This window comes from Thermobia domestica, chromosome 7 (genome assembly GCF_964235325.1).
Source record: "Thermobia domestica chromosome 7, izTheDome1.hap1.1, whole genome shotgun sequence".
Classification (NCBI taxonomy): domain Eukaryota; kingdom Metazoa; phylum Arthropoda; class Insecta; order Zygentoma; family Lepismatidae; genus Thermobia; species Thermobia domestica.
The window spans coordinates 13,924,478-13,951,975 of NC_137460.1; the positions used below are offsets into that span (position 1 = coordinate 13,924,478).

Consider the following 27,498-nt stretch of genomic DNA (forward strand, 5'->3'; position numbering starts at 1 on the left):
AAATGATCTCCAGGGCATCCCTGTACTTACGTATGATTCTAATATTGTTGTTAATGGTATAACAATATTAGTTACCGAAGTCATAATTTCTGAAACTTTTGAACTTAAAGTATCGTCGTAAACATAGTCAATTATTTGTAGTCTTTCGTAACATATTTTTTTTTACAACTTTAAGGTCATAAAGGACGGGTAAAACTACAAAAGTGAGAAACAAACTCTCACTTGGATTTTTTGGGAAACTTGTGCTCTTTATATACATTGCATTTTGAATGCTCATACCACGAACGAGTATGATAACCATGAATCTAATTGGGAAGTTAGTAGAACTGTTGCACATAGGTTTGAATACTATCTTCTTGTTCAGGTATTCATAACTATAATTTTCTTATAGCGTCAATTCATAACAACCACTAACATCATTATAATATATTCGAATATACTTATGGTAGTTATAATGGAGAAACTGGAGCGTAATCAACGAGCCTAGATACCTGGTAAAACAGTATAAGAGAGCGTATGTGAAAAATAGCTAATTCATGCTTGTAACCCTTGAAATAACTAAACTACCTTCAGATTAAAACTTTGCTTATATTTTCTAAATTTCTTGTTTCAATTGTTACCTTTTGCGCGACAAATTCGTCTTAGAACAACTTTAGACCGTCACACCCTTGGTTTGCTCAGTCGTCAGCCATTACAAAATAAGACTGGAGGTACGGATAGGTTTTTCAGAAGTCATGGTTCATTTTCGATTTTGAGGGAGAGAAAATAAATCTGAAATTTTGTTTCATCTGAAAGAAAATTAAATTGGATAACCCTGGTCCACTAGAGAGTAGAATTTTTTTGAATTCCTGTTAAAATAAGGTTTTCATATATATATGTTGGAAATCAGAAAGCGACGTTTTTGACTATAACTGCTAACACTGTGACACTATGATCCTCTCAGTTAGTAGACAAGAAATATCTAAATTATTTTTGTTTCTCTTCGTGTTGGTGCTAGCAAAATTGTTGTACAAGCCTGTAACTAAAATAGTGATTCCCGAAAGACTCGTTCTAAAACATTAAGCATTACGGTAGATTCATTCAATGAATTCGATTAACGGAATGAAAAAGCAGACAAATAGTAGCACTCAGTTGATGGATCGGATGGACTTTATGACAGAATACGAAAATAATTCACCTGAACCACCTCCAAATAAGATACGACTATTTATATTAAAAAAGAATCAGATTTGAGACTCACATGGGAACTGAGAATTATTTCAATCTGCAAAACCAAAAGATTCAATCTAGGGGAACAAATCCTTAATTGTAAGAATTAAATTGGAGCCTTACATAAATACTCGGAATTATTAAGTTAAGGGGAATGAAAGGAGTTGATCCAGACAAAACATACCCTAGGTACAATGGATTCAAAGCCCTATGAATTCAAGACACTGAAATAATACTGGGTTTTAGTCTTTATAATGGATTAGAAACCATTCTAAGAACAGACACTTGCTGAAGTTATGACGTGCATGCGCGAAGTTCCCACATTATAAATCTCTCATACCACTGTTTCTTCAACAGTCTAAGCTCATACCTTATCAGATTTACACTGGTTCTTATTGATAAATTGACCAACATATGATTACCAGTATACTTACTTAACTGTATAAGTTCTGTAAACAATTAGTGTACATTAGTCAGCATTACTTCGGTTGTAGTAAATCCTATATTTTAAACGGGTTTAGGATCAGGGAGGTACATGTACGGTAGCTCCTTGCCCTGTCTTGCATGATACGTCTCGAAGCAATGGGGAACACACAAAGGTACATCACAACTTGAACAATAGTAGGTTGTGTTCTTTCTGCGAGATTTTCCTTTGCTTCTATCTCCACATAATTTGCAGGTGTGATACGTTGATCTGTATTTCTTGATACAATGGCGTCCTGTAAAGAGAATAAGTAAACTTAGATACCTCAATTTTAATTTTAAATATTATTCGAATCCACAAATTGTACGTACTAGATTTTTAACGTATCAATTCTAACACAATATTATTGTAGATAACAATGTCAGTAAATTTCACTTTGAAACCGATGTGCAGAGTTACAAGTGAGTTTCGGTTCACAGTGTGAAATGATAGCAATTATTTGTATTTTTACAAATCTAATACCTATGAAACTGGAACTAAGTAAATCTATAACTTTTGGTTGCAATAGAAAAATAAAGTCAATGATAGAAACTGTTCTCGGATGCTGAATCCATGTAAAAAGTAATTAGTTGTGATCGTTTACTAGTTTTCCTGAATGGGGATCAATCTTGAAAGCAGAAATAGTAGTAAATTTTTACCACTTCCAGTTTAGTAGATATATTCGGTGATACATTTATTTATTTTATTTAACAATCACCAGATACAGCTCAGAGGCCATTTTATACTGGATATGTAACAATAACAACAACAATGGAAAGGATTTGGGAAGGTATCGGCCAGGGCCTGTTTACTAGGTACCATCCCGGCATTTGCCTGGTAAGACTGAGGAAAACTCTGGGAAACTCCAGACAGGATGGTTGGCAGCGGGAATCGAACCCACGACCTCCCGAAAACGAAGTCAACGTTTTACCACTTGAGCTATTTTGATATATTTTTTAAACTATTAATAGGTTTCTAAAACCTCTTGTCGCTTCCTACTACGCATTTGTTCTATGGCGATCTACATTGAAACCAATAATAAACAACTTCTACCACTTCCGGTCTGAATAAAGGGCTAACATAGAAATGGATGGGATATTAAATCGAGTTCAGAAGACTGCTTCTCACTATTTATCATCGTCTCTGCTTGTGGTTGGTCAACGTTGAAACGCTTTTACAAGTTTTATTTTATTTTATTTTATTTTATTTTATTTTATTTTATTTTATTTTATTTTATTTTATTTTTTTTTGAATTGGTCTGGTTGTTAGTATACCCAACTTCCTTGATGCAAATTAAGGTTTGGATTTTGCCCTAATCAATGTTTCTTTAGGTTTGGTCTTGCAACAGTATTAGAAAATTGTAGAGAACTTAATGGTGTGCAAATTATCAAATGTTCACATCAAACATTGTCAAAGTAATGGCTTCACTACTATGTCATATAAGTTACAGTTCTCCTGGAGACTCATTGCTACAGCCTTGATCCATGTAGGACAGGTATTTTACAAGATGGCAGATTATATTTAAATTATTACTATAGAGAATTTTCCTAACTTCAAGTCCAAATGAATGTAGGCTGACGCGATGGTTTTGTCAGATAAAATTATATTTCATAGTTTTGTAAAGAATTTCAACCCGTTTCTCAAGTTACTCCTACAGTTTGCAACCTGTTGTACATATATTCTTGGTCATCCTTACTCTTCTTGAGTATCTAAACAAAACAACTGTAACATTCGGTGACATCGTACTATAGAAAATTAAGTAGCTACAGGCTCAATTTCAAAGCATGAAGCTTGTTTACATCACATGCGGAAAAATAACCAACGCATTCATTGACGTTTGAATTACGGAATGATTTCACGAAGGGGAGCGGTGGTTCAGTGGTAGAGCGTTCACCTCTGGTGCTTGGGGTCCCGGGTTCGATCCCAGCCCCCGCCAAGTAAACTCTGTGGTGGACAAACACCGTGTGCGTGGGTTTTCTTGGGGTTCTCCCGTTTCCTCCCACTTTCTTCATTCCACCATTTCATTCATTACTCATCACCACCGTCTCCTTTATCCTAACTGGCATAACCGTGGGACGTAAAACTCAAAGATTTCATTTCATTTCACGAATTCCTGTGTCAATGGAAAACAGAACATATTCAACTAAAAGGCATTAATACACAGAAACTGGAACTCTCTGATAGTTACGATACACATATTAGATATGGGTTTTTAACGCAATCTCAAATGTGTTGAAGCGTATAAACTACACTAAAAGCCATTTGGTATGTTCTATCATTACAAATATTCTATAAAGAACGTCTATAAAGAATATTCATGAAAACGTCAATAAAATCACTATCACAATAGTCTTCGTATGCTTATAGGTGTAACTAATATTAAAGCCTTTCAAAAAATGAGATTGAAGTAGCAGTTCCATAGCAGTTTAACGTCTCACGTTTATGGCCGTTGGGCTAAGGGAAGGGGTAATTAAGGCAAGTGAATGATAATGTGGGAGGAAACGGAAGAATACGGAGAAAATCCACGAACACGATGTTTTTCATCACAAACTTACTTGATTGAGGATAGAACCAGGAACCCTACGCAGCAAAGGTAAGCACTCTACAACTGAACAAGTATGTTCTCATATAAAGTATTTAAAAGAACTGTCAAACTTGGATGAGTACATAAATGTTCATAGGAACTGATTGTATTGTACTGCTACGGAAAGGAACGCTAGTCACATTTCGTAAATCCAATGCATCTATGTTATTACTTTCGCATTTACGAAAATATTTGTTGTATAATCTGGCAAATTGCAATATTATAACACCCTTAAATGTTTGATCTATATTAAAATCATTGATTATAAACAAATACTGTAGTTTACTTTTCAAAGAATCCTTAACTTTAGTTATTTTTTAATTCTTCGATTTATTGGCAACATTGTAGACACTTGAAAAATGGAATTAAATAAAATATTTTGGTTTAACGTCCCACGATTATTGCCCTTTAGATTACGTGAGACGGTTGACACTTGAAAATCATAAATTATGTCTTTTTGTACGCTATTTTCCTACTGAATGGCGCAGGCAGTTTCTTCCAAAAATGTTATAAAATAGAGGATCTGCTCATGCGTATCTTCATAATGTGAACTCAATGAACCTAAAAAAAACAACCAAGCAACGTCTGAGTTGACATGTCTGATTGGCTACTCTCGCTTCCGCCATGATGGTTGGCTCGAAACATCGCAATTTTAGTGGCGCGTAGCGGGCAAAGTGGATATGGCTTCACGATTTTGTTGTATGGGCAGCCTCTATTTTATAACATCCTTGGTTTCTTCTGAACCAACAGATCGCATACAAATATGGGGATCATTGTTTTAAGCGCACGAGTAACATACCGAAATTCAATCGCAAATTGTGATTACTTAAAATGAGCGGATGAGCGAAAGAAAGTGTGTTCAATAATCAGGGCCGGCCTTAAGTGGTGCGGGGCCCGATTGGGAACATTTTGCGGGGCCCCAGGTTTACGACTAACTTGCACCGAGATCTGCAGAATCAATATATATATATATATATATATATATATATATATATATGCACTCTTTCTGCTGGTCTAGTGGTTAGCGCGTGCGCCTGTGGTATACATAATCTCGAGCCCGATTCCCGGTAAGAAAGCACACAAAATTTGATTTCATAATCATATATCACCTAAGAACAAATCATGGGACGTCAAATAAAAACAACATTTCATTCTAATTTCATTTCAAAAGTTTAATAGAGATTTGATTGCCAGTCACAATGGATGGCAATCAAAATGTGCTCTTAAATAGTGCGTGAAAGTTAATAGACTAGACATATTTAAGAATATATATATATATATATATATATATATATATATATATATATATATATATATATATATGTGTGTGTGTGTATGTATGCATGTATGTATGTATGTGTGTGTGTGTGTGTGTGTGTGTGTGTGTGTGTGTGTGTGTGTGTGTGTAAATCTACAACTAGCAATATATCTGAAAAGAACATAGTCATAATACTACTTGTTTTAATGACTGTGAAATGGTTTATTTAAGCAATTAATTTAGTTTAGTTCAGAAAAGACATGACAAGAAGTGTTGGTTCGTCCCCGCGAAATGAGGGCAGAACATCTAGCCCTCAGGCTACTTTGTCCAAAGAGAAAATTGTTGAATGCTTTTGTTTTTGTGCATATACTAAATATAGTAAATATCTATAATATTGTAGAATTTCATATTAATATATTGAATAAAACAGTGTATCAGTAAGCCAATCTAACAAGTTTTGACATATATTTTCAAGAAATGAACACTTTACGAAAATATAGGTGATGTAACTGATCCCCTTGCCCCACCCTACGGGAGGCCATGCATACAACAATACTTTAAGACGTATTTTAAAAATTTAGCAAAAGCTACCAACAATCCCATATTGTTTAAAATATAAGAGAATGACCTCTTAAATGCGTCACAATAACTATAAATACCATATCTAATTTCATTGTCAATTTGGGCTTACACAAATTGGCTTTCGAAAGTTATTTGGCAATTTAAGGTTAAAATAATAGTCCATAGTTGCACTGTGTGTTTTCCGACCAGTCACAGAAAAACATTTTTCTTGTATTGATATTCTGATCCATATGATAAGTTTATCCGTTTATCCTCGGAACACCTTGCATGTTTACTTATAAGCTTGATTACGAAAAATAATTAACGGTAAAGATAGTTTCGAAGTAAAGACCATTTTCTCGTTTCTATGTTGTAGAGTTCTCTTTCAGGAGCAACTAACAGTAATCTCTCAACATAGACGGGTCCCATTTTCCTTTATAATAATTATCCATGTGCAAAATGTTCTGGTGAAAACGCTCACCCTGTTCACTGCTTAAAGCAGCTAATTTTTTAAGAGAAGTAACTCAAATGGAAATGCAGACAGTGAATGAATTTAAAATACGTACTTTCCCTGAAGGTCGCAATTTATGAAGAAGGTTCGATACCAGTATTTCATAGTTTTCTTCTCTTACAAGTTAACCTATCGATGTCGAAATCTAGTTTCTTGACCAAACTTGGCAGAGAAGTATGGAAAATGAGCGTAAGCAAAATTTGAAGTGCTTCCGTACATAAAGACGGCCGTAGTGGCCAAAATCCTGATTGATCAGAATAAGCCATAATAATGTGTTTCAAGTTTGAAAATTTTGTTTTATTTGTAAAACGGGTAAAGGGATGAAAAGCAAAAACACATTAACCGACACTGGGAGGAAGTAGACATTTATTTGAGGGTATGCTTATCATGGCTGTCATTTTGAAGTCGGCCATCTTGTATTTCTTTCGACACTTATAAATAGGAATGGGGTCATATAATATATCAAATTGGGCTAGAATTTTACGAGAAATACAATGGTGAAGTCTATGCTTCCATAACTTTATATTTGTAAGACATAATGAAATGCACATTGATATGAATTCGTTGATTCAAAGATTTCTTAACAGCTGTATCTTTTTGAAAAGAATTCAAGTCAGGAAAACCTAGTGTACGCTAGTGACAACATCGTAGGTAGCTACTTCTGAAAGGTATAATCAGCTTGAAATCGCTATCGACTGCAGACAAAATAAAATGGTGATGAGATCATCACAAACCTTAAGGAACTAATGGAAGATGGATGAAATATTTTCCATTGGATTATTCGAGTTAGAAGACAAACCTTTATAAGCAGCCACCTATTCAGTAAGCACTAGTATACATTCGGTTTTCCTGACTTGATTAAAAAAAGAAAGATCCACGGGATTTTTCACACTGGAAACTTAATACAAACTATTCCTCTGGTTTTGTATTTTTAATATATTAATAATTAGAGAAAGGATATGCAAAGAAGTCGCACTGAGGTTGATTTATTTGATAGGCCTACCATCTCGGTATTCACGGTAGTATCACATGACATAATTAGTAAGAACACCAGAAACTTTTACTTAGTGGGGTGTTCAAATTAAAAGAGTGTGTGCACCCATAATGTTGATATTCATTTATACCCAAACTCAAAAAAAAAAAAAAAAACTTTTTACGCCAAGGGGTGTGTATAAGGAAATTCGGGGGAGTGTTAGGGATGTTGGGGTGTGCAGAATACTCCCTGGACATAATATATATTTTTACAACAGTAGTTGTAAACGTAAAAAAGTAAATACTGCAGTATTAAATTCAGAAAATGTTTGCTTATGCCTGGAATCATAATACGAACTATTCATTTACTTGTTAGGGAGAGACCATACCCTCTCTTGTGGAGTCTATGGATGTACCTTTATTGCTATATCTTCTTGTGTGTACTTGAAAACCTTGAGTACCAGAGCCATCTTAACGGTACCATAGTCACTTGGCCGGGGGGCCCGCAAGCATTCTGCCGGGAGCCCCGCAGAATGGCATGTATTTGGAGCAAAATTTAGTCATTGGGATCACATCACACTTTTTGTTCTGGGACCTAATATACTGTTAAAACAGCACTGGAGAGTAGAGTAGACGGCATTAGCGCGGGGCCCCCTTAGGCGCGGGGCCCGATTTGAAGCAATCGGTCCAATCGGCTTAAGGCCGGCCCTGTCAATAATCAACTAACTCAGAAGTATTTCATAGCGTAATTAAAGAAGGAGTAGAAATGTCCATTGCTAATGTTACAGTAGAAGTGAGTGAACGAGGTAGATATGTTCCTATTTTCATAGACATGACTTACTTTACCTTATGATTTCTGCAAAAATTCTTTTTGTCTGTATAAGCTCTATCACATGTTCTGACGGAGTTCATCTCATTCGACTTTACGAAAATATAGGTGATGTAACTGATCCCCTTGCCCCACCCTACGGGAGGCCATGCATACAACAATACTTTAAGACGTATTTTAAAAATTTAGCAAAAGCTACCAACAATCCCATATTGTTTAAAATATAAGAGAATGACCTCTTAAATGCGTCACAATAACTATAAATACCATATCTAATTTCATTGTCAATTTGGGCTTACACAAATTGGCTTTCGAAAGTTATTTGGCAATTTAAGGTTAAAATAATAGTCCATAGTTGCACTGTGTGTTTTCCGACCAGTCACAGAAAAACATTTTTCTTGTATTGATATTCTGATCCATATGATAAGTTTATCCGTTTATCCTCGGAACACCTTGCATGTTTACTTATAAGCTTGATTACGAAAAATAATTAACGGTAAAGATAGTTTCGAAGTAAAGACCATTTTCTCGTTTCTATGTTGTAGAGTTCTCTTTCAGGAGCAACTAACAGTAATCTCTCAACATAGACGGGTCCCATTTTCCTTTATAATAATTATCCATGTGCAAAATGTTCTGGTGAAAACGCTCACCCTGTTCACTGCTTAAAGCAGCTAATTTTTTAAGAGAAGTAACTCAAATGGAAATGCAGACAGTGAATGAATTTAAAATACGTACTTTCCCTGAAGGTCGCAATTTATGAAGAAGGTTCGATACCAGTATTTCATAGTTTTCTTCTCTTACAAGTTAACCTATCGATGTCGAAATCTAGTTTCTTGACCAAACTTGGCAGAGAAGTATGGAAAATGAGCGTAAGCAAAATTTGAAGTGCTTCCGTACATAAAGACGGCCGTAGTGGCCAAAATCCTGATTGATCAGAATAAGCCATAATAATGTGTTTCAAGTTTGAAAATTTTGTTTTATTTGTAAAACGGGTAAAGGGATGAAAAGCAAAAACACATTAACCGACACTGGGAGGAAGTAGACATTTATTTGAGGGTATGCTTATCATGGCTGTCATTTTGAAGTCGGCCATCTTGTATTTCTTTCGACACTTATAAATAGGAATGGGGTCATATAATATATCAAATTGGGCTAGAATTTTACGAGAAATACAATGGTGAAGTCTATGCTTCCATAACTTTATATTTGTAAGACATAATGAAATGCACATTGATATGAATTCGTTGATTCAAAGATTTCTTAACAGCTGTATCTTTTTGAAAAGAATTCAAGTCAGGAAAACCTAGTGTACGCTAGTGACAACATCGTAGGTAGCTACTTCTGAAAGGTATAATCAGCTTGAAATCGCTATCGACTGCAGACAAAATAAAATGGTGATGAGATCATCACAAACCTTAAGGAACTAATGGAAGATGGATGAAATATTTTCCATTGGATTATTCGAGTTAGAAGACAAACCTTTATAAGCAGCCACCTATTCAGTAAGCACTAGTATACATTCGGTTTTCCTGACTTGATTAAAAAAAGAAAGATCCACGGGATTTTTCACACTGGAAACTTAATACAAACTATTCCTCTGGTTTTGTATTTTTAATATATTAATAATTAGAGAAAGGATATGCAAAGAAGTCGCACTGAGGTTGATTTATTTGATAGGCCTACCATCTCGGTATTCACGGTAGTATCACATGACATAATTAGTAAGAACACCAGAAACTTTTACTTAGTGGGGTGTTCAAATTAAAAGAGTGTGTGCACCCATAATGTTGATATTCATTTATACCCAAACTCAAAAAAAAAAAAAACTTTTTACGCCAAGGGGTGTGTATAAGGAAATTCGGGGGAGTGTTAGGGATGTTGGGGTGTGCAGAATACTCCCTGGACATAATATATATTTTTACAACAGTAGTTGTAAACGTAAAAAAGTAAATACTGCAGTATTAAATTCAGAAAATGTTTGCTTATGCCTGGAAACATAATACGAACTATTCATTTACTTGTTAGGGAGAGACCATACCCTCTCTTGTGGAGTCTATGGATGTACCTTTATTGCTATATCTTCTTGTGTGTACTTGAAAACCTTGAGTACCAGAGCCATCTTAACGGTACCATAGTCACTTGGCCGGGGGGCCCGCAAGCATTCTGCCGGGAGCCCCGCAGAATGGCATGTATTTGGAGCAAAATTTAGTCATTGGGATCACATCACACTTTTTGTTCTGGGACCTAATATACTGTTAAAACAGCACTGGAGAGTAGAGTAGACGGCATTAGCGCGGGGCCCCCTTAGGCGCGGGGCCCGATTTGGAGCAATCGGTCCAATCGGCTTAAGGCCGGCCCTGTCAATAATCAACTAACTCAGAAGTATTTCATAGCGTAATTAAAGAAGGAGTAGAAATGTCCATTGCTAATGTTACAGTAGAAGTGAGTGAACGAGGTAGATATGTTCCTATTTTCATAGACATGACTTACTTTACCTTATGATTTCTGCAAAAATTCTTTTTGTCTGTATAAGCTCTATCACATGTTCTGACGGAGTTCATCTCATAGACTCAAAAATCGTAATAGTCAATTTTAAGAAAATGGAGAGGGAAATGTTTTCTTTTGAAAATAAGCTTATTGTGGATTGTGATTAATTTTGTCATACCATAAATGCCACATGAAATTAAATTAAATGAAGAAAGTCAGTTCTTCACTGAAGATAAAGGAAAAGGCATCTAAACATTGTTCAGCGTAAGCTCTACACTCCGATAAACAAAATATTTGTATCCTTACGCTTGTCACAAATACGATTGGCTAGTGATGTATCACTCCCACTCCCCACAGAGAGGAGCAAATTATGCACGTGCATTTTGACAATACTGTCTTGTGTTGTCCAGATACTTACAGCGGCAGCAGAAAAGAAAGAAAAGAAACTAGAAAGATAAAAAAATGAATTTCCTTCGTAAACAATTGTTGCTTAGTGAGTAAAGGTTTGCCTTGTTGGTGTTTCACCACAACACTTGCGGAACCGGGATTCATGCCAGTCATCTTTCAGACTTTAAAAGCAGAACACACCTCCACAGTTGAGTTGGCGCCATAATTTCTGCGCATGCTTAGTGTTTATTTCTATTGTTTCATTAGCCACACTCGATTGCAGTATTATTAAATAATCCGTATTATATTTTTGTCATTTATAATAATATAGCAGTTTTATATGAAGCTTCATAGTAAAAGTAATAATGCAATCACATGAACTAGTTTGCGGAGGAGTACAAGCATCGGTAGGCCAACAGGAAATCAGCGAGATTTAGTTTCACGTGGCTTAGTTTATCGCAGTTTAGAGCTTACGCCGAACAATGTATAGCCGAAATTACAGGCTGTTTTGTCCAGAGTTATTTGTAATAGTTTCGGTGAAGAAGTGTAAAAAAAGGCGGAATTGAGAATGGACTTATAGAATATACTTCTGTGGAATGAGCTGAAACATTTACTTCCTCCATTTGTAGGTTCGAAAATACAATCGTCGCTTCTTATTGGCTACTACTCTCGACAAGCTGATTTCAAAAGTAAATGGTCCTAGACGAAAACCCAAAGGTTTCCTTGCAATAAACCATGCGTAGTTTGTTTTAAATGTTTAATAATATTGGATCGAAAGAGATATGGATTATTTCACGAGTAAAAGTAAGCATCCATAGTTTTTTGTTGGAAGATCCGCTCGCTGTTATTCGAAATGGTTCTATGCAATTGGGAAATTTCAACTGGAGACGTCGTGACTGTCAGAATAGAAGCAATCCATAGTACCAAATGATGAATGAAATAATCATGAGCTTTCTTGATGAGTTGTTCCAATATATAATAAATCCCGTTACGGTATCGAAAGAACATCCTGCGTAGTTGTAGAAGTGTAGTTGTTGACATTATCTGTGTAGGTGAAGTCTGTATATGTCTGTTATATGGTCTGGACTTGCTGAGATCAGAAATGATATTAGGTATTCTATTAAAATTGTAATTATGTAGCTGTCTTGGTCATGTGCTGGAGTCTGTTCTACGTCATTCCTGCTTACAGGAAGCACATAAACTCTTATTTAGAAGTTTCGGAGCTGTATGTCAACATATCCACGACATATGGGTTTGCTATTCCTGAATAAGCGGAGGAACAACAATTCAAACAATCTGAAGATCTAGGCGTATCCTTGAAGGGTTAACAACGTAACGTTGTGGATCTTCGTATTTTAAGAGTTTAAAACCTTGAGAGACCTTTTGTTTGATTTGTGAGACGTAATCGGGGAACAATCGAACGTACATGGATGGTCATTTTGCACTACGAATGCCTATTACATTGCTTGAGTAAATTGATACACATGTGAGCTCAGAGAACATCAACCGACACTATATATACATAACTTTAGTATATATATTCACACCTGTCGTTTGCAACTTCCATGTGTTTATTTTCTGAAATATGAATCAGTAATCCTCTTACTAATTCGAAAATATGTGTAAAAATAAAATCCGCGTTACAGCAAAGTCCCGCATTAAATTAAACTTTCTGATATACATATTCGAGTTGACTCTTTGTTGACATATCTGAAGATCTTTTACCGGCACTGGGACCATAAGCAGGGTCTCAAATATCTGGTTTAGCCAAGGCCATTCAAAATTTACAAACCATGTACCCTCAAGATTTGTTCGAAGTTCAAATATTCTGGTTAGCGTTGCCACCAATATGATTGCTAGATCACAATAACTAAAATAAAATGTTCCTACTTTTCACCGAAAAGTCCCTGTAGGATTTTCTTTACTTAAATAGTAATCTTGAATATATGATCACACATTTTAAATTACATGATACATAGCTTCACTTTATAAAATTATGTAAAATGTGTTTTACTCACCAGAAACCCTCCATGTATGTTTATCTTTCCTGTCCATTATGTTATTTTCTGAAAGCATTGAAAGCAATACTTGTATATCACATAGAACTTCTGGTACCTCTAGATTCGAACATCGTGAAGAACAAGAATCCCTTTGGTTGTATAGAAATATGAGCTGTTACGTCGAATAAAATTGTTTTACAAATTTTTCTTGCGCATTCAGTAAAGATTTGTAACTTACAAGTAAATTAAGAAACTCTGGTTCCATTTTGTTTCTCTTCTTTGGTTTAGACTTACTGAACATAGAGAAAATTCGTTTCATTCAACATGAAGTCTACGGTATTTGTTTAATCTTTTACAGCAGTTAGAATCTGAATCGTTCGAAACTAGGATAGACACTTCAAGTACAATTATAATTCATGAGGATAATTAGAAGCACAATTACAGTGACCCATTAGTGTTACTAATACGATGGCTAATTGTACTCTATTTTAATTTATTAAATATTTTTAAAGATTTTTTTTACATTTCCTACTAATTTATGAAATCCATCCATATACTCCTACGGTTACCACAAATATCTAAATCTTCCAACGTCTAGGGACATGTTCCTACAGTTGATTATAATTTAACTTCAAAATCAGTTCATATTATTCGTGTGATATTTTAAAAGATACTGTTTTTGTTAGTTACCGATACTGAAGTGATAAGAATATACCACTCTCTACTAGTTACTTTTGATAATTGTTGACTTTGTATTTAAATAATCCTAATGTTTCAGAAAGAAGTGAGAAAATATGATTAGACTAAATGTACGGAGGGTATTCTGGGTTTTTAGGCTAGACTTAGTCTAGACTTATCATTGGAATATTGATGATAAGTCTTCAGCGCATTGATTGTGATAATGCGCAATGTTCTACTTCCAAGCGTGAACACAAATCTTAAATTTCACCAAGGGTAAAAGAGCATACACCTCAGGCATGTTTACTTAAGAGACTTACGATTACTTCTATGCAAATAGGGGAAGTGGATGCACATTGCTACTAACCTATATAATGCAAGGTAGTACCAACATTATGCATCATAATTACTTTTCAGTAACTTCAAAAGATTGAAAACCTTTATGCAAAGGAATAAACATCAGAAAACATAGTCAAACACACAGTATGACATCTTACCTCTAGTGTTCTGAATCTCTAATCTTGCTAAAGGATTCGGTTGTTGAATATAAACATATTTCCGTTAAGGATGCTGACATATACTTCATGCGGATATTACTAATTACGACCAGTGTTTTGAATCTGTAATATTGGTAAATATTCTTGTATTTTATAAACATTACTATTTACAGGGAATATATATACATTAACAAGCTATATTTTTTGAAAACAATACTCAATATAACTTGCATTTTTAAAACTCTGTGTTGTTAACTTGACCACATACAATAATATTTCATTTCTAAAAGTTATATTAAGATATTTGTTTTATTATAACTCAGCTTTTCCAAAAATATAGTGAAAATTGTTGGTAATATCTTAGCTGGAATTTTAAAAGCAGAGAAAGTAATGTTGACGGCAAGTTAGATAAAATTGATTAAGAATTTTGCTTATTGACTGACTAGGGAAAGTGTTCTAAAATAAGGAAGATTATTCTAAAATAGAAAAATAATAGTTTCAAGTAGATTTTCGTTCTATTGTAGTTGAGCATACTTTACAGTACTGAGGCTATATGAGAAGTAGACATACGAGGAATACGATTGAGAATCGTACGTGAGTCAATACAGTAAAATGCACATCTACGTAGGTAGTCACGAGGAACATTTTTAAGTGATAACATTTCAGGGACCTCTATAAAGCCATTTTAAATCAGAAAATATTTAAAATGTATGGTTGAGTATTAAATTATTCTCGTTTCCAGTTGAGAAATTAAGATAGACTACCAAACCATTGAAAAACTAAAAAAGACATTAAAATCAAATCTTGATAAGCAGAAAAAAATAGATCATGTTCTTTTGGGTTGAGTAAAGTCATACGAGTCGAAACGAGACATATTCTTGATATCCAATAAATAAATAAATAAATAAAAGTTATTATTTAATTAAATATATTAATATCTCTTATTATGTTTTGCTTTATGTGGTCAATACTGCAACTGGAGTTATAGTTGTTTTCTAGTTTTCTACCATTTTGATATCAGTACACTGATAAGGGTAAAAATAGGTGCTATTTCTGGGACAGTGAATTCATATCAAAGTCTGTATTTTTTTACTGATTATAAAATCACTGGCTTTAGGTTTCTGCACAACTTAATACTAGAATTTTCAAGTTCGCCATAAGATCAGAGTAAAGCAGAACCGTGATAATGAAAGATTTAAATTAATTACTCGTGTCTTTATTTTTTTTAAAAAAAGATATTAACAATTCTTGCTGCAGTAAATGATTTTTGTCTCTTTTCAGTCTCACCCTATTCCTTAAAATGTCCCTTCAGTTATGCGTGTGTTTTAGGATATGAAAATGGTAAAAATGCGCTCAAAAATAAAATACAAATTACTGCATTATAATGAGAGATAACCTATGCAAATAAGTAGGATCATTAGATAGAGATTTTGAAGATATAGATTACAAGAGTAGAGATTATGGAGATACAATTTGGAATGATAGATTGATATTGCTATTTATGAATATGAGGAAGATTACAAATGTAAGAAATACGATGAAGATTATGAGATGTGTAAAGATTTGTAGTTTATGAATGATATTGATTTATGAGACACTTAAAATAGACGAGGCACAGATTAAGAATAAAGAGTAAGAGAATATTTCAGTTCTGTATATTAATTGTTCTTACAGTGTGAATAATTGCAAATGGTGTCACGTAACTCGTCGATCTGTCCCAGATTCGATCCCTCTGTTTCCTTTCTTGATTATAATATTCTCCTGATAGTGTTCTTACCGAGGGACGTCATCTCTCTCACGTTACAGGTTTACATAGGACATATATACAAGTAATGCCAAGATTTATAATTCGTTAACTAACCTAAATATCCAAACGAAAGAATGAAATGTACAGTACTGGATTTAAATAGCTAGTACCTTTGCACTAAGAGTGGTATCACTACTGAGTCATTTCTATAAATGAATCAGTAGCTGTGAAAAGGTCATGAGTCAGAAGAGTAAAGTTATGCGAAAATCGAAAAAGAAACCTGATCTTTATTTGTAAAAGTAGCTTTCTTGTCATTGTACGAAATGAACAACTTATTGTGCGCAATTGGTGTCCCAAAATAAATATATACAACGTTGGACTAAACCAAAATCAAAATTTTCTGAGTCATGATCTTTTCAAAACTACTGATTCAAACATTTGTCTGTCAATATTTTTAAGTGAGTGAAAAATTCTCAAAGTTATGTGTGTAGTGCTTTCAAGCTGGTGGTCCGTAGATTTCTTTCAACCGTGTTGAGACATATCTCCCAGCTTAGTAGTATTGCCAGTAAATAAGCGCTGCATGATTATACGTTTCTGCTACTCAATGATGAATACGAATATATTGATTCTTGATACAGTTATAGCATACAACGTAAACCATCTTCTTTTAGCTTGAAAAAGTAGGCAAAATCTCAATGACTCATTGGACGCTATTATAATATTCGGTTTCCTCTTTTAGTTTACAAGTTAGGTAAATTTTATTTGAAGCATCATGTGATTTTGTGTCAGATTTGTTATTTTCTTTTCATTTCTGTTCAATCAATCAATTTGTCTTCTTTCTGTGGTTTCAGCTGCAACTTCCGTGTGGTTCTTGCCTCCGATTCAAAACCTGAATGGTCACTCGGACCCAACTTCAAGACGTACGATTGATGCTAAAAACTGACATCAAATACTATGCAATCAAGCACGAAAGCAGTTTCTTAAAAGCAATTTAACTTATGTTAAGTAAGTTTAGAATGTCACACTAATAGGCCATTGTTTCCTTTATTCAAATTTTCCTCTACAGGCTGATCAAGCATGTTCCGTCATTACCTTAATCAATATAATTTTCTCTCGTAGCAAGTTGTGACATATAAACACCGTTTAAGACTCAACTTATATATTAGAATTACGGATATTAATGATGACATCAACGCACAATTCACTGCAAAATGATAAAAAGCGGCCCCGAAACGAATTTCAGACAACGATTTCATAGACTTACCACACAGAAAGTGAACATTTAGCGATGGACGAAAAAGCTGTTTGTACCTGATAATGACGGACTACTTGTCGTCACAGGATATCTGAGTGAGCAATTCAGATGTAAATTGATAGAAGAGTATAAGTTAATTTGTTAGCATAGCTGGAATGGTCACCATGAAGTTTGGATGCTACTGGATCACTTTTCTCTTATGTGCACTATATCGTGTGTAATCCACATAGTAAGATATACACTCATGTCCAAAATTATTGTCGCATATCTGTAACTCCCTTCTTGTAAGAATATAACTGATAATGTTTTTGCAAGAATACTTTTAATACAGATACTATATGTATAATAGGGAAAGGTATATTTCTTGTAAATTTCATAGGGAAAGAATTATAAATACGAAAGTTATAATGAGTAAAATAAAATGTTGCTAAATGGACAAGAACATTATTTTCGTTTTATTGTTCTTAATTACTGCTGGTTTGTTATAAAATTTGCCACATACATGTCTTTGCCGATTATACACATACTAACGTTATACGAAATACCGGATGAATTCGTTATCAAATTATATTTCTGCAACAACATATTTACAGACATGCGACAATAATTTTGAACATGAGTGTACCTTTCCTTATTGTTTACTCTTTCCTTCTTAGTTAACCTGATTCTGAACAACTCATAGCGAGTTTCGGATCACCCCGTAAATTGTGAAATTTGCTCCTTGCAATGGAAGGGACATCGCCTTTGGTCCGCTCCTCACCACAGAACTAAAATTATGAGTTCTATGGGAATAAAATATTATAACTAGAGGGAGCTCCCAAAGTATGACGCACCTGCTCCGCTGGTTGCTTCTTAGATTTAGATTTCTTTCAACTGGTTATCAGATGAAATTGGAACTAAAATAGTAGTGGCGTCGTCTACTGTATGTATTGAAGCCAATAAAGCATGTAGTTTCTCCTGTACTCTGCCTGTAGAGCACAATGGAGTACCATAATTGGGAGGTATTAAAGTGATACGATTTATTTACTAAAAGGATACTTGTTTACATATACGGTACACAAATACATAAATAAAATCTATTCGAATAGCATTTAATAACTAGTATCATTTATTCTATGTCTATGTACATTTACTGATGTCTAATGATCAGTCATGATAATGCATTAATCGAAAGATAACATTGAGATTAACACAACAACAAGTAATTTTCAATCGTAGTGTTTGAGAGAAACGATGTGGCGACAGTAAATGTTATTCGTTATTAATTATTATGGATAACGAATAACATACTTTTTAGCAGCATATTATTATTGTGGATAACAAATAACATACTTTGTAGCGCCATGTCGTGCGTTACTCGTTATCAATTATTATGGGTAGCAACATATCGTATGTTATTCGTTATCAATTATTTATGAATAATGAATAACACTTTGTAGCGACATGTCGTATGTTATTTGTTATTAATTATTATGGATGACGAATAACTTACTTTCTACCGCCATATATCTCTCTCAAATACTACGAATAAGAATTTGCTTCTTGTTGTGTTAAGTTCAATGTTATCTTTAAATTGATGCACGTCTCATTTTCTACATTATTAGAGTCAAGTAATAACTAAAGTTAACAAAATAATCATATTTTTTGGCTATATCTCATTAAATATACTGTGTACCATCTACTTGCTAGTGCTTTATGAGAGTACATTTAAGTACAAGTTCAATCGAATAAACCAGCATGTTACTGATAATATATTGAGTGGGAAAAACAAATCGCTTTTGTGTATTTTCTCGAAACCTTCACTAAGAAATTAGAACTTACCTATATCATCTTGTTACGTTGAATGATACCGGTCGGTTTATTATATGTCTTATCTTTTGATATTTTTTTTGGAGGGGGCTATACGCTGGTAATACTGTTAGAGCCTATTTACTAGTTATCATTTGTGCCTTTAATATAATCGAATATGTAATTGAAGAAAGTATAATGGCTTACCTTGCAGAGGTATTTCATGATTGGCACTTTCTTTCGGAGTATCATCAGTCTTATTGGCGTCCTGTGATGCCTGTAATAAATCAATAAATTAGTGGTAAGGAAAACAATTTGTAAGAAATCAATATATTAGTGATAAGGAAAATAATTTGTAAGAAATCAATAAATTAGTGGTAAGGAAAACAATCTTAAGTAATCAATAAATTAGTGGTAAGGAAAACAACCTGTAAGAAATCAATAAATTAAATTATAAACATAACATTATTTTATTTAAAACAAAACACTATATAATAAAATAAAAAATTAATAATAAACAAACCACTTTAGGATAGATTAATAAATCAATGATATAATGTATCAATCAATCAACTAATTAATTAATCAGTCAATCAATCAATTACGAACAAAACAATAAACTATTATTACCATAATGAAACATCGTTATCTTGAATAAATAGTGAGAACTAAACAAAATCCACTGTTAAGTTGAAGCAGATGTAAAGAACACTTGTATTCATTCAACAACACAAACTTGTATTCAATTATAGATTTCAATTGTTATATGAGACAGTATTTATACTATCTAAAATGTAGTTTTTTTATTTACTTTTCTACTAGCTCGCAAATATTTTTTTCCTTCAGTTTGTTTTCAAGCAAGGAATACTCGTGTTTTGAACAGTCGCGACCATTTGACCAGTCGCAACTAAAGGTTTATTCGTTTAGAATTTTCATCTAGTGCAGAGGAGCCGACAGCATTTCACATTTTGTTGTGTTTTTCTATTTTAGAATGAACAAAATTATAACAACACAGCCTACTAACATTGGTATATAGCAAAGCGTTTTTTTACAGTGATATAATGTACTACATTGCCTGATCAATCTCTTATTGTCTCTTAGCTTTTCATGAGAAAGAACATACAAATTATCTAGCATAGACTAAGATAACATGGAAATGAGATTAGAAGGTAATCAGTGATAGTAAATGTTGTTTAGAACATGATGGTATCTAATATTATCATGATTAGATATTGGAAATGTATGTTGTGCCTCCCTCCAAATAACCTCAACAGTTTAGAAAACAACCTGAACTCATATCTTACATGTGCATACAACATATACTCTCCTATTCTCGCGAAATGTTCTATGTTTCTTCGATTATGTCCGCGATGGCATTTCTGATTCTCCTCGTCCATTTGGGAAGGGAATATGGTGTTAATGATGTTCTTAGTGGGGAATGACCATGCGGTACAACATCATAGAGACATATGTAGTTCCGAAGCTATGTAAATGAACACCTGACATGATGATAGATTCGTTATGTTCGAACATAATTCGATGTTCCCATCTGGCCAAACTGATCGACAGGTTTTACAGTGTGAGATTTCATTAGTGACTTCCTTTATGTCTGTCTAATTTCAAAGACATTGTCAGTATTTGAAAGTTTTACCTTTGATGCCATTAGGGATGATATACAATTTACGTTCAGATAATTTGGGCAGAACGAGCATTTAAGGTCAGTGCAAAACTACAAGTATTCTTTTCCCCTTTGTATTTCTCTGTTTCTACTGCGATTGTATTCGAATTACTTAGAAAATAAATATAAAAAAAGGTATTGATAAACATTGCAATCAGGATTGCCGCGTACATTTCTTACATCCATGTTACAAGGATTTACATATCTCCACCCAACCATATTTCTTCAACGGCCGATTTTTATAATGCTCTTCGAGTGCATCCCACAGATACTGACAAGTTTTCTTTTCCCTCGAATAAACTTTCCATATTTACTTTCTCAACGTCTACTTCAACCTCACACCACAGCCTAATATAAACAGTCCGGACAATGCATAACCAACGAAACAATTGTCTTATGCGACCTTACGTCCTAAATGGTCCGAAACCTACAACTGAACATATAACAAAAAATATACAGTCAAGTTACGAGTGACAAGACCGCAAAATTTAATTGTTCTTATTTAATAGTAAGTCACATAACAATATGGCAGTGACTAAACTGGCAATCTCGCGCGACAAACCACACGTGTATAAATAGCCCCATATACTACCATTGTCATTCACACGGATTAACTCCTGCTCCGAGTGTAGGTTGGCGCGATTCGTTCATGATTCGGAGGACGCTATCAGAGTGCATAAATTGCTCCATTCAACTCAATGTTCCATTATTCAACAGTTGTGTTGCATAAACTCAGCCTTAGAGTATGTGTGTCACCGTAAACATTCAAACAATACAAACAACATGCTAGTAACACTATATATTTATTTTACATACATTCAATGAATAATCGGTTCCAACAGAATAAGATCTCTTAATTTTAATCATTAGCACTCAACAATAAAGTTCTAACATCACAAAAATAAAGTTTAGTATACTAATAAATGAAATCGGATCCAACAGAACAAGATGTATTATTTATTATTATTGAAAACCAACGATAAAGTTCTAGCGCCACAAAATTTAAGTTCTGATATACCAATAAATAAAGAATCGACGCTAACAGAATAAAATCTCTTAATTATTATTAGTGACAACCAATTCTAAAGTTCTAGCACAACAATAATTAAGTTCTAGTATATTAATAAATGAAGAATCTGTTTCAACAGAATAAGACCTATGATTTATTATTACTAACAACCAACGATAAAGTTCTAGCACAACAAAAATAAAGTTCTAGTATACAAACAAACGAGCAATTGGTTCCAACAAAACATGATCTAATAATTATTATCACTGACAGCCAAAAATAAAGTACTACTAGCACTAGAAAATTCGTTTTACTCGAAAACTACGCATAACAATTGACCCTTAAGTATCTCATTTTGATCAGCTTGATGTCCAATGTCTGGCAAGTGAGATACGTATCATTTCAGTACAATATTATATCTACCCAAAAATAAAAGCTTTGGAAATAGTTATAATCTTGGGACATATTTCGTTAACCATACTGTTTTCTTAACATGTAATAGAAAACAACTCCATCAGGAAGTTGCGGTCGGAAAGAGGGATTGCCGCCATCGACGGTGGCGGGCCGCCGGAGGCAGCCGGCACCCGTCCGCGGCGGAACGACGATCTACTTGTTCAAAGTTGCCGACCCTTTGCTGAGGCGGCAAGCGGTCGAAAATCGTAAAATAAAATGCCATTTGCCGACTCTTTGCCGACTGTTGCCGACAGTCAGAATAAGCAAAACAGTCGGAAAGGCCTCTTTCCGACCCTCTGCCGACTCTTTGTGCCTGCCTCTTTTCGACGTCTGCCTCGGAGCATTTACTGCGCCTTTACGGCTTTTTGCCGACTGCTCGGAAAGCAACCTTCCGACGGCGGCGCTGGCGCATTTAATGCTCATTTCCGGCTGTTTGCCGACTGCTCGGCATGACAACTATTCGCCGTGATCGAAAATCGCGCGGAAAGACGCCGGTGTCCAGCGCCGGCAATCCCACCGCGGCATGTGGTCGGCATGGATAAATTGTCCGTCCATAGGTGGTAGGATCATGATGGGGAACATAATTGTATACTTTACTAACAGTTTCATCTTAACAGGAACGTGATTATCGTAGAACAATAATTTACCAAATATGCTTATGTATGCATTGTAATATCCCACATGGTTGTGTTTACACCAACATCAACAACATGTGCTTCTATTTACAAACTACACCAATGTGCATCTTACTATGGTTTCTACGGCTACAGACGACGGAGACACCACTGGTCACATGACAACGAGGGAACAACAGCGCCACTGCCTCATCTGCACCACCTATAAAACCGAGAGGATTCCATGGACAGATCAGTCTCGAGTGGTCAAATCCCCTTTCTTGGTTTGTAGTAGAGCTTAAGAAGTACCTCTCCTAAACCCAAAGCCTATAGTTTCCAGTAAAACTATTCGTTTCCTTTTCCTCCTGACTTGCAGTGGAGTCTTGTGGGAAATCTTTACTTCTCTGTGTGCTCGCAGTGGAGCATAGGGAAACTCCTAATCACAACCCCAGCCACGCTTGCAGCGGAGCTTTGTTGGGACCCCAACGTCTCTTTGCTTTCAGTAGAGCAGCGAGTTTCTTACACCCCTACCCCTACTCACGTAGCTCGCTTCGTGAGGATTCCTTACTGAGAACATCAAATTGAGGGAATACTTACCTTACCGAAACATTAGAGAATTTTGTGTCTGTCATATATATATATATATATATATATATATATATATATATATATATATATATATATATATATATCAAAATTAAACTCACTCAAATAATTTTGTTTAATTCAATGAAATCTATGTATCTCTCGCCCTTGGACACTATTTTCGTTCAATATTTTAGAATATAGAAGTCTAATGAAATTGCATTTTAGTTATACCGCAGTTATTTAATATATAAATAAAACGCAGTATGCTACTCTCCTGACAAAAATTAGGTAGAATTCAAGCAGAAAAGTGATCTTTAGACTAGAGATCACTTTGCTTGTCTTCCTTCCACATTTATATTTCGCCCTTCCATCATTTCTGCTCGGTGGCCATACGATTTCAGATGAAAAATTGAAACTGAGGTCCTCAAAAATAAACAGCACTACATGCTGCAGGGAAACCTAGATCAGGTTAAGTGAGAGGATCTACACGAGGCAAATAGCAGGAAGGTCTCAAGATATGGAGGACAGATGTGGATAATCAATAAACAGCCTCCGACTAGACCGGCAGGGAGTATGGAGGTTAGGGTGGCGCCGAAATTTCAAATAAAAACACGCAAACATACATATCCTTGCTGTGACATAGGGAGTATATTCCAGTATATTCCGCCACCAAATAAGCACAAGAACGTCAGAAACCCAGACACAACGATACCCATAGCTAGTGACTCTCTGATCGGCGTCTGTATTGTCATGTTAGAGGACCCCGTAAAATATTGTAGTAGGTATAAAATGCAACCACTCGTCAATGATGAAGATGATTTCCAGAAATTTAAGGATTAAGCTGTTGGTATATAAGGAGCACCAGGACACATCTGGAGCTACGCTGAAAGTGAGATCAGGTGGTCGTCGGGCGCTGAACAGACAGGCCTCAGCTGAGCAAGATTCCGAATATATAACAGCCAAAATGCAAGAATCATCAACTAGCAAGAAGCTGCACCCACTGTGAGGCTTAGAAAAATTAAAGCCACCAAAATGGATTGGCAATGGGAAATTACGTATCAAATGCTACAACAGATATGAATAAAGATGTCATACCCTGGTTTCTAAAAAGTACAGAGCTAGAAACCAATATGACTGGCTACATTTTGTACTCATTCCTGCTACTTTTGTAAAAGCAAAAGCAAATATTTTACATATTTATTCAATGATAACGCAGAAACTTTGAATAGGAGTAGGATACACAAAATGTCAAACATATAACATGTGTTTAATCATTTCGAGTGATGCTTTAATCATATTTTCGCAGGTTATTGCTGTCATTAGCTTTCATTTCCTTTGCTCCGTCTTGAATATCTTTCATGTGGGTGCCCGCTAAGTTGGGCAACCACCGCTTCATGCATATATGCTATATTATTATTATTATTATTATTATTATTATTATTATTATTATTATTATTATTATTATTATTATTATTATTATTAAAGTATTCTGCATTTGGCTGGTCCTGGGACTAATGAGGGTTCTTTCTTTATTTTCAGTTTCGGCCTGGAAATGCTTCTTCGATGTTTCTCAATTTCGGCTTTCTCTTTCAAGTCATCACTTCATGGCGATGTGAAGAAGACAACTTCTTCGCAAGATGTGTGCGATCCAATAGGCCTATCTGCGAAGAATGATGGCTAGAACCGTCCTCTTCTGTACTATCCGTTTTGAAACGTCTTCGCTTGTTACTCTTTCAGTCAATTTTATCTTCTTCCAACATCTCATTTCGAAGCTCTCTAAATATTTCTTTAGTCCAATACTCCATATATAGTATTCAACCAACTTTTTTCTTAATCCAATATTAAGGCTGCTAGTTAAGAGTGATCTTTTCTTGTTGAATGCTTCTTTGGCTATGACAATTCTCAATCTTATCTCTCTGGTGCAGTACGCATCTCTCGTCAACATACTTCCAATATACTAGAAATGGTGACCTATATGCTGAAAAATAACATAACCAAACTCTGTACTACAAATACAAGAACACAGAAATATTTTGACGTACCTTGTGAGCATTCTTGTCTGAAGAGATTGGAGCAGCGTAATGGAAAATGGCAGCAAAAAATACAGTCGTCAAGAGAGCTACTATCATCACCAGTAACACTTTTAATATGATTTCAGACCCATTCTCTTCTTTCCCTGTACCTAAAGGACACATAAAGGATATAAAGGATAAGGATTAAGTTCAGCTTTCATTACCACGTGGATAATGTTGCTTTAAGCTATGTTAAAAGTTATCATTCGAACAAAATACTACTCAAGCTACATGCACGCTACGCTCGTACCTGAAACCCATCAATACTATTCAACAAAAATTGTATGATGTTCTCTCGACCATCCTCTGGTGTACACTAAAAATAATACGTATGTTGCACCCCTGTTCCACAACACGCCCTCCACCACTGCAGACGCTTCCCACCTGAAGCTATGAATCGCCCAAAATAAATAAATCCGTGAAAACGAGTCACCAATTGCGTGCCCTTAGTATCACTAATGGAGGCCAGAACATAAGTGATTTATTGTTAAAAACACGTTAATTTAGAACAGTGGCGTAGGGAAGGGGGGGCCAGAGGGGCCGGCCGCCGCAAAGTTGTCCGACAATGTACTTTGGTACTTTGGTGTTTGTATTTTTTATATATTTTTATGCTTATATATTTTTTTGTTTGTAATCACTCTATATGTACCTATAACAGCACTTTGCCCACCCCCAAACACACATTCTGGCTACGCTACTGATTTAGAACAACCTTCTCCCTAGTTGCCGTATCTTCTTTGGTTCTGAATTTAGTAGTTTTGCAAGTGGGAAGTTCTTTCCGCCATAGGCGCCGACTTTGAAGGGCAGGACACTTTTGGCCCCTTCAATATTTAAAGATGGAGTCCTTGCCCCTCAATATAATCCGGTCGAGGAAAAAATTAACAAAGAGGAGCAAGAATTTCTGTCGTAAACTTCGTCCTGCCTTTAATTCAATATTAGAAACAACCTTCTTATTCGATAGAAAACACCATTTTCAAAACTGTTTTTAATAGAGCACTGAAGCTTCAACCAACACTCTGGCAGCACTGATATGAAGAGTGAAGATCAATGTAGTGCGCAAATTGCACTGAAGTTCCCAAATTTTGAACTTCAATTTGTTTTAATGCCTTGAGGCAAATCTGATTTAGGTCGTGAATTTCCCAGCGGAGCGGATGCAGCGGAAAGAGATCTGAGAGGGTGGGGAGAAGTGGCCTTCATCAAGCAGTTGATAGAAAACGGCTGAATATAATGATATATTTATTCCTTGTTTACCCCAATAATATTTTCTTCAAGTCGGTGCCTATGTTTTACGCTGCACCCTTTATACAGTTGCCACGTTCAAATCGTCCCTAACCATAGTCCTCTGTATCCAAGCAGAAATTTTCCCTAATAGCGTTCATAAATAATACTCCAAACAAGTCATGAACAGTACGAATGTGGTGTTGACAGGACGAGTTGCTTCCATCTCTAAAATTTTAGCCTTTATTAAAAATGGACGCAATAATATTACTAAAATTAAAGAGAACACTGAAGTAATCATGTCAATGTAATCCAACATATTAAATATGGAGCTACAGAAGTCAAACACGTGTTGATTAAGTTAGTAATCGTTTTCAGTACAAGAAAGGGAAAATGCAGTATCGCTTTCATTTCCAGCAGGTCATCCGGAAGACCATGCTCAACTAGATGGATTTGGTGAAATATCTGTCTTACGTAACAAAGAAACATATATGCATTACTTTAATAATGTGCCGCATCGTTTGAAGCCGCCAGATGAACATTTGACCACGGCGATGTTACCTATTTGAAGATTTACAGCATTGTTTGTTAAACATACGTTAATAATCTCTTCTTTCATATGCGTTCATGTCTCTCACAT

At 35.0% G+C, this 27,498-nt stretch overlaps 1 protein-coding gene across 1 annotated transcript in view; it reads right to left on the bottom strand.

The window, feature by feature from the left end:
• Positions 1–1,682: 1,682 nt before the first annotated feature.
• LOC145688829 (epithelial discoidin domain-containing receptor 1-like) overlaps positions 1,683–27,498 on the bottom strand; it is a 52,293-nt gene continuing 26,477 nt past the window's right edge. The window contains exons 5-7 of the mRNA XM_081762996.1: positions 25,611–25,750; positions 19,434–19,503; positions 1,683–1,928 (exon numbers count right to left, since the gene is read on the bottom strand). Coding sequence (XP_081619122.1) covers positions 1,717–1,928; positions 19,434–19,503; positions 25,611–25,750 — 422 coding nt within the window. The 3' untranslated portion in view covers positions 1,683–1,716. The remainder of the gene's footprint in view (positions 1,929–19,433; positions 19,504–25,610; positions 25,751–27,498) is intronic.